Genomic DNA, 9,562 nt, shown 5'->3' on the forward strand with positions numbered 1-9,562 from the left:
TCATCAATGTATTTCCAATTATAGCATTGTACTTTGATGTTTTGAGAGATATTGATTGACAAAGAAAATGAATAGCATAGTTTAAGAAGACATTTTAAAATATTTAAAGAATGTAGTAAAAGTTAATATCTGATGTACCTCTTTAATTATATATTACTTCATTTCACAGGCATATAAATATGAAGAAGAATACAATTTAGCCTTGGAATCATTCTCTAAAGCACAGTCTTTAGAGCCCACCTGGGATGACCCTAGACTGAAAGAAAGACAGCTGTTAAAATATTTGGAGAATGTCCAAGATTTGGTAAAACATAAAGGGAAGCTGAAGGGCAAGAAATACTCACAATTAGTGCAAGTAAGTGTCAGAAGATTCTAAGAAGACAAAATACGTAAAGAATTAATCCGTGATGTTTGTCTTAAAGTTTTCCTGATGAAATGATTTCTGATATTATTGAAACATTGTTCTTCACATTCAGTCAGTCAGTATACATCAGTATCACAGTATACATTTCCTTATGGACTGAAATATGCTGCTTAGACCCCTTCACAAGGAAGGCAGGCAGGCAGGCAGGCATCAGGAGCCACCAGTCAGTCTCATTGCTTGCCTCCTCCTCATAGACAGCTGAGAAGATTTTGTACATGAGAACAGTAAACCACCTATCCCAAAATGAAATACATATTGTCAGGGTTGGGTCAAACAGGCCTGTCTAAAGCACATGCAGTTTTTCATTTCATGAATGATTTTAAAGAAAATTTAAATGCTGAAATACTGCCAACTGGTATGATTTGTGACATGTCAAAAGCATTTCCTGTGCAGTTCACAGTATTGTGGTAAAAAAACTCAAATATTAGTATATTAGAGATCTTGCTGGTGACTGGTTTTCCTCCATCCAACTAACAGGATGCAGAGTGTCACATGAAGAAGCGCCGTGAATGTGCACGGCAAAATTGTATTATCAGAATGAGTAATAAGTACTGAAGGAGTTCTTGAGGGATAAATACACTCTAACTCCTGGTTGTCAGTCCATACGGTAGGCTACAGTCAGCCTGGTATCCCCCCACTGTCTGGGGCCTCTCCAGACATGTCTTTGGCCTACAATCACATTGACTGGAGAAGAATGCCCTCATCGATGAGTCCCACTTCAAACTAAGCCCTGATGACCAGTGAAGACATGTCTGGAGATGCCCCTAATTTACAGTGGGATACCAACCTATCACCCATGGGTAGTGGTCTGGGGTCCCTTTGGTTGTCATCTGCATCACCCTTACAGCACAATGGTATGCTGGAAATATTCTACACCCCATTTTGTTGCCCTTCTTGGCAAGCCAACCTGGGCTTATGTTTCAGCATGATAATGCCTGCCAGTAAACGGTGAGAGTTTCTACTATTTGTCTTCATGCTTGCCAAACCCCACCTTGGGCAGAAATGGTGGAAGATTTCTCCCCAACTGAGAATGTTTGGAACATTACTGGCAAGCCCTCCAACAAGATTGGGATTTTGATGATCTAATGAGTCAGTTGGGCAAAATTTGACATGATATTCTCCAGGAGGATATCCCACAACTCTCTCAATCAGTGCCAAACTGAATAACTACTTCCATAAGGGCCATAGGTGGAACAACTTGTTATTGACTTGATCAGTTGAAGCTCTTTCTCTTGAATAAATCATCCAGTGTTTCTGAAATTGTGTACATTTGTTTGCCTGTACACATATGTCACATCTACTGATATCTGTCCCATTTGGATAATTCCTTCATGGTGTGTAATTCTTTTTGACTTAGAGTGTATTTCGTCAATTTCTGTTCTTGTTATATATAAATGATCTTCGATCATATATCTGAGAAGCAAAAATAGTTCTCTTTGCTGATGACACAAGTATTATAATCAAACCTAATGGAGGATCTACAACACTTGAAAAAGGAAATAACATTTTCTTCAAAATTAATAACTGGTTCTCTGAAAATGGACTGTCACTGGATTTAGATAAAATGCAATATATTAAATTTTGTGGTTCTGGTGGTCTAACGGGTGGAGCACTAGAGTCCATTCCTGGAGCTCGCAGGTTCAATCCAGACAGCAGTGGGGATTTTTCCATTGTTCCAGCTCCTCCAGCGAGACCCCAGGTTAAGTTGGCCTGCTATCGAGTGAGGACCGGAGATCTTTCCAGGGGGTAAAAGGCAATGAGGTCAGTGGGTTTGTTACCCTACCTCTCCTAGTGCTGTGATGAAGAAAGGCTGGGCTCTGCCTACAAGTGGGTCAATACCCCAGTTATGGGCCTGTGTCACAGACTTTAACAAACTTTTATATTAAGTTTTGTGCTGTACATGACCTGACCACACCATTGCAAAAAATGCTTGAGGATAAATCAATGAATGAAACAAAATATACTAAATTCTTAGATCTTTATATTGATAAGAGCATGAACTAGAATCACATATTACAGGTCTTCTTAAATAATTTAGTAATAAAGGAAACTGCTCACTGAGTAGCGGAAGCGTTGGGACATCTACAGATACACACAGAAAAGAAAGAAAAGTTGATAGCTTTCGCAATAAATCATTTGCTGAGGTAGAGGGCTCTCTCTCTTTCTTTCTTTCTCTCTCTCTCTCTCTCTCTCTCTGTCTCTCTCTCTGTTCCTCCACATTGTGTCTGCAGGACACACAATATTGTGGTCTCCTTAAATCCTATATTATTTACTTTCTGCCAGAATTTTCCTGCATACTAATCTCCGCAACTTTTGTGTTACAAGTAGTATCAAATTTTTTAGATGAAGATGTTAAAAAGTTCACATACTTTTCCTACTTTTGTAAGCAAATGTCTTACATATCATATTTGGGGTTATGTATTATTGAGAAAGAATGTATCTGTTGCGTGAAGGCATATGATGCTGATAACTCCCTCATGCAACATTACTACCTTATGAAGTTTGTAGTCAGCTATCAAACAGAATATGAAAACAAGAGTAATATTCATACCTACAGTACTAGAAGGAGAAATGATTTCCACTAATCTTCAGTGTGATGCAGAAAGAATATGAGCATTCAGCCATAAAACTCTTTGAACACATATTCATTCATATAAAGAATTTAATAGGTAATAAAATTAGCTTCAAACACAGCTAAATCTACATCTACAAGCCACTGTGAAGTATTTGGCAGAGTGTATATCCCATTGTATCAGTTATTAGTGCGTCTTTCTGTTCCACTCACTGTTCCAGTGATTGCTGAAGTGGTGTAATTAGTCTGATCTTATCCTCACAATCCATATGGGAGCAATATTTGGGAAGGGGGTTTGTGGTATTCCTAGAATAATCATTCAAAGCTGGTTCTTGAATCTTTCAAAGTAGACTTTCTTGAGATTGTTTACGTTTATTTTCAAGAGCCTGCCAGTTCAGTTCCTTAACAATCTCTGTGAAACTCTCCCACCCGCCAAACAAACCTTTGATCTTTTGTGCCGCCCTTCTTTGTATAGGTTCAATATTCTCTCTCAATTCTATCTGGTACCAGTCCCACACACTTGAGCAAACATCAAGGATATATCATATGAGTAATTTTTAAGCAGTCTCCTTTGTAGATTGATGGCATTTTCCTAGTATTCTACCAATAAACCAAAGTCTGCTGCTTGCTCTATAAACAACTGAGCCTATTTGATCGCGCAATTTCCTTTCCCAACATTTGCATGAGTTCACTGATTCCATTTGTGACACACTGATATGATAGTCACAGGATACTACTTTTTTTCATTTTGTGAGTATTTAAAGCAAGTTGTCAATCTTTGCACCACTCTGAACTCTTATCCAGATCTGACTGAATATTAATGCCACTTCTTTCACACAATAGTTCATTATGGATAACTGTATCATCTAAAAGTCTGACGTTACTATTAACATTGCCCACAAGGACATTAATATACAGCATGAACAGCAAGAGTCGCAGCACACTTCACTGGGGAACACCCAAAGTTACTTCTACATCTGACTATGACATTCCATCCAAGATAACTTGCTGCATCCTCTGTACACACACACACACACACACACACACACACACACACACACACACACACACAAAATAAAAAAAATCTCAAACCAGTCACAAATTTTGCTTCATACTCCATACTACTGTACTTTCAATAATAAGCAAAGATGTGATACAGAGTTAAATGCTTTTCGAAAATTGAGAAATACAGCACCCACCAGACTGCCTTGATCTTTGCCTTTCAGTGTGTCATATGATTGATCTTTTTGAAATTCATGCTTGTTTGTACTAAATCTGTTTAAGATACCTCATTACATTTGAGTTCAGAATATGTTCTAAGATTCTGTGATGAATGGATGTTAAGGTTGTGGGACATTAGTTTTGAGGATCACTGCTGCTACCCTTCATGTAGATGGTTGTGACCTATCCTTTCTTTCAACCACTGAGCATGATTTTTTGCTCATGGATGCACCAGATATTATAGCTAAAGCAGAGATAACTAAGCCATAAATTCAGTGTGAATCTGATAGGTGTTGCATCATGCCCTGGACCTTTGTTCATTTTTAATGATTTCAGCTGCTTCTCAATACTGACACTACAGTTTATTTCATTTGCCTTCTCAGTAGTGTGAGAATTAAGTTGGCAATACTACTCTATTTTCCTTTGTAAAGGAACACTTAGAAACGGAGTTGAGCAGCTCTGCTTTTGTGTAGCTACTTTCAGTTTCAGTTCCTCTCTCATCGATGAGTGCGTGGACACTATCCATTGGGACCACAAACAGCCTTTACTTGCCTTGGGTTCTGTGAGAGATTGTTTGATAATATTCCTTTACAGTAGTTGTTGAAGGCTACATGCATTGTGTTCATGAAGGCCAAACACAGATCATTCAGCTTTTTTCTATCTATAAGCCTTGTGCTGTGTTTTACACATATTGTGCAGCAGTCTCAGCTTCTTTATAAATTTATTTACAGTGGCTTTAGAAGTTTCTTTACAGTGGACACGCATGTATGTCCGAAGAATCTTTGCATCGTCATCAGAGTAACACAGGCAGTGCAATATCGTACTTATCTGCTGATAACAGGCAAGCGACTTTAGAATACAGCATCTGACCTGTACAGAATATACGTATTGGATGTATGAGTACAGGTCGTAGACGCATGGTTGATGACATATGGAAGTTTGCGTCTGACTGTGAGTCATGAATGGATAGCCAAATGGCAAGGCAACCACTTGTGATAAGTGGGAAATTTAGGTTTGAGTCCTGGTCCAGCACAGAATTTCAGTGTTGTCATTCCATTCTACTGCTGATGGTTGTCCTTATTTACAACTGCGAGTTCAATTAAAGCTGTCAGATTTGTACACCTTCAAACCCTGCTGCAGTGACCCCATTTCAGAAACACAACAGGACCTCCAGTCACTCCTCAAATCCTTAGGTTCATGCCAGAACCTCTCCCTGGAGTCCATCTCCTCACCCCTACCACTCCCTGCATTCCAACCTTCTACATGCTTCCTAAAGTTTGTTTACCCAACCACCCAGGATGCCCCATTGTTGTCAGTTACTGTGCCTCTACTGAAAGAACATCTGATTTTGATGACCAACACCTTCAGCCTATTACCAGTAATATTTCCGTCTATATTAAAAAGCCAAACCATTTCCTTCACTGAATCTGCACAGTTCCTGTTTCTTTACCACACAACACCCACCCCGCTTGTCACTACTGATGCCACCTCCCTTTACACTTACATCTCTAATGCCCATGGCCTTGCTTCTATTGATCACTACCTCCATCATCTGACTGATTCCAAATCTACGACCTTCTTCCTGCTCACCATGACCGACTACATCCTCACCCACAGTTACTTCACCTTTGAAAGAATCACCTCCAAAAACAAATCTGTGGTACAGAAATGGACACCCACATGACACCCTCCTGTGCCAACCTATTCGTCTAGAGGAATCCTTCGTGACCACCTAGAAACCCATAGCCCTCACCTGGTTCAGATTCATTGATGACATTGTGATCTGGATTGTGGGTGAAGACACACTATCCACGTTCCTCCAAAACCTCAACAACTCCTCCCTCATTTGCTTCACCTTGTCCTCTTCAACCTAACAATTCACCTTCCTCGAGTTGATCTCCACCTCAAAGATGGCTACATCAGTACCTCCTTCCATATAAAATGTAACAACCACAAGCAATACCCCCACTGCGACAACTGTCATCCATTCCATACCAGGAAGTCCCTTTCATATGGCATAGCCATCTGTGGCCATCACATCCTTAGTGATGAGGAGTCCCTCTCAAAATATACCAAATATTTCACTGAGAGTTTCACAGACCATAATTTACCTCCCAACCTTGCATACAAATAGATCTCCTATGCCTCATCTCCCCAGCCACCTACCACATCCCACATTCCCACCAACTGGCCACAAAGAAGCACTTCCGTCATGACTCAGTTTCACACCGGGCTGGAGCAACTGACCTACATTCTCTGCCAGGGTTTCAACTACCTCTCATTGTGCCCTGAAGTGAGGAATATCCTTCCCACTACCCTTCCCACCCCTCCCTCAGTGGTATTCTGCCACCCACATGAACCTTTGCAGGAGATGAAATATTTAGCATTATTAATAAACTCACATAAAAATACATGACAGTATACAGCTTTCATTGCATCATAGCTTTACGTGTATCTCTCGGTGGTACTATATAGTTTGCCTCCTAAGGTGAGAACTGGACAGCAAGTCTTTGTTACAATTTTATATTTTCTGCAGGAAACTAACTTAGAACAGATTGAAAAGAGTTGAGTGGTGGATGTTAGTGACACACCAAAGTTGTTTGCTGTGTACAAATCACTTCGCTCCTCAAGCCCCCATAAGTTGGTTTTGTGCTAATGATGCTTGTGATTTTCTTTTTCTGCTATTTCACAGTCAATTGATGAGAAACAGCTGGGTCCATATTATGGAGGCAGTTATACGTCTTCCAAAGGGGAATCCATTGTGCTAGAATGTATACCATTTAGTAATCTGCAAGAAGGTCTGAATGAAAATAAAGTAATTTTTGGAAAAGTGGTCTGCAGTATACAAGATGAAGATGCAGTGCCATTGTAAGTGTGGATATGTTCCTATATCATTTTAATGTTTTCTTTTGGCACGTGAAAGTAAATGTGTTTTATCATAATTTCCAGCACATTTTGTATGGTTGACAAAGTGGAGACTTGCATTGCTGTAACTGTTTACAACTTTGCTAAGGGAAAAGGAGTTATAATTGGAGATTCAGTTGCTATACCTGAACCCTACCTGACAAAAGTCAGTGTTGAAACTAAAGATGCAGTAAGTTTATAATTTATCTAGTTCTTGTGCCACTTTGTCTTAATTGATTATAATGTTGCTGTATACTTATTTTGTGTCTTTTTCATGTTTTTTTCTTTTCTTTTGATTAGAAATACTTTTATAATTCTGTGAGAGTAAACAGTCCCCTCGTACTGGTTGTGAACAGCAAGAAGATGGGAATTAACCAACAAGCGAGTGCTCAACTTTCGACATATAAGAAGAAAGACTAAATTATGTTGTTGTGAAGACTGTGATAACACATTCCTACAGCTGCAGTTGTAGTTCTTTAATTTATTAACAGTGTTTATTGGTTAAAACATTAATACTGCAAACTGCAGATGTTTGAGATGAAATGTTTTATGATCCTTCTTTCATATTGTGAGTGACTGGAAACTAACTTTGGAATAAGTATTTGTTAACAATCCCTTTTTAATATCAATAGAAGCAATAACTAGCAGAAAACATAGACCTGAACAGAGTGATATCCAATCATACAACTTTCCTTCCATCTTTTCCCCTATGATGAATCTGATCTCATATTTGCAACCACATGAATCAGCACAGGAAAAAAAACAGATTCTTCTTTTACAAAATGATGTTATGTGCTATTGAACAGTTTTATAATTGTATTTCCTTTCATGTTGTAAGATGTGTAATATGGAGATGTAATTTAATACTAAGTAAATCTTCAGTATTTTTATTTATGTACAACCACAGACTTAAATCAGAGGAACTGGTATAGTGAAATTATTTTTTCAGACATGTGATGTTATATTAATTATTCTGTTTACCATATTTCCTTTCAAAGTTATAAAAATAGCAGACATGGAAAACGTGTCAAATGCAATATAAAATGTTACAAGCAATTAAAAAGGAGAATAAGAAATAGCTAATATGGGTTAATTAATAAGTGAATTGCTCTCTGCTTTGAGGCTCCTCATCCTATCTTGTTTGATCATTATGTTTTCACATTGTTCCCTACTTCCTCCCCAACCTCAGTCTATTTTCTCTTCTCATTCTTCTTACTTTTCACTGAATGACTGCGTGGTGTCAGTTTATTATTTCCTAGCTTTTATTTCCCTTTTGCCCCTCTCCGTCATCCCCCAATCTCATGTCATTGCCCACATTTTAAAGTTTCATCTTGCTGTGTCCAGTAAATTAGTGATAATCCAAAAGGGTTATCCTCCTGTCGATAGTTTTAAATTTTTTATCGTTCTTGAACAAACTGAGAAGGAAACCAAGGAGTAATTTGGAAAAGGAATTAAAGTTCAGGGAAAATAAATATAATCTTTGAGGTCTGCTGATGACACTGTAATGTTGTCAGGGACAGAAAATGATTTGGATTAATAGTTGAATAGAATGGATAGTGTCTTGAAAAGAGATTATGAGATGAATATCAACACAAGTAAAAGAAGGGTAATGGAATGTAGTTGAAATAAATCAGTTGATTGTGAATTAACTAAATTGGCTGATGAGTGTAGTTCTTCGGTAGCACTGTACTCTTGGTGTTTCTCTCTGAAACAGGTAGGATGTGTAACCACATTTTTCAGTAACTAACAGAACACCATTGGATTAATCTTGAATTATTTGCACATTTATTATTTCCAGAACACATGAAATTCAGCTTTTTGTATTAATAACTTTGTATGTAATTTCGATAACTCAGGCTAGTAACCACAACAGGTGAACATTGACAGTTAAGAAACAGTTCTGTACCAGTCTCAGCTCTGATGTCTTTACACACATTAGCTCTCCACCAATCACAATTTAAAAAATTTCAGTTACTAATTGTTCTCAAATGAGTCACAAACATTTAACGCCTTGACTGCCATGAGACTGTTTGTGGTCACAGCACAATCTTATACCTGATGCTGTGTGTGCACTGGCGGCCACAGCAGAGAAATGCTCCTTGTGCCATGGCCTAGCTTGGCCTGGTGGTGAAACATCCATCACTGTGCATGTGGCAGTTTTCTTGTTAATCCAGCAGTGGTAATAACACAAATATTACATGCAGACTGGTTGACACAGTTCATATGTTTATGTATGAGGGTTGGAACTTTAATAGTAGCAACTGTTTATTTACAGCTCGTACAAAATAGATACGTGTTTCAATGTTTCACTGACCTTCAAAGTAGTAGTCACCAGCATTGTGTATAACCCATTACCAGTGATGTGGAAGTCGTAGGGCACTCTTAGCAGTGCCAGTTGTGTTGATAGTTTGAGTGTCACGGTCTATTGCCCGATGAATTTG

The 9,562-nt window shown here is 38.4% G+C and overlaps 1 protein-coding gene across 1 annotated transcript in view; it reads left to right on the plus strand.

Moving 5' to 3' along the window:
- The window catches only part of LOC126094922 (tetratricopeptide repeat protein 5-like), a 134,881-nt gene extending 126,808 nt beyond the window's left edge, over positions 1-8,073 (plus strand). The window contains exons 6-9 of the mRNA XM_049909569.1: positions 170-355; positions 6,910-7,085; positions 7,167-7,311; positions 7,422-8,073. Of these exons, the coding sequence (XP_049765526.1) occupies positions 170-355; positions 6,910-7,085; positions 7,167-7,311; positions 7,422-7,541 (627 nt within the window). The 3' untranslated portion in view covers positions 7,542-8,073. The remainder of the gene's footprint in view (positions 1-169; positions 356-6,909; positions 7,086-7,166; positions 7,312-7,421) is intronic.
- Positions 8,074-9,562: the final 1,489 nt, after the last annotated feature.

Source organism: Schistocerca cancellata, chromosome 8 (assembly GCF_023864275.1).
Source record: "Schistocerca cancellata isolate TAMUIC-IGC-003103 chromosome 8, iqSchCanc2.1, whole genome shotgun sequence".
Lineage (NCBI taxonomy): Eukaryota > Metazoa > Arthropoda > Insecta > Orthoptera > Acrididae > Schistocerca > Schistocerca cancellata.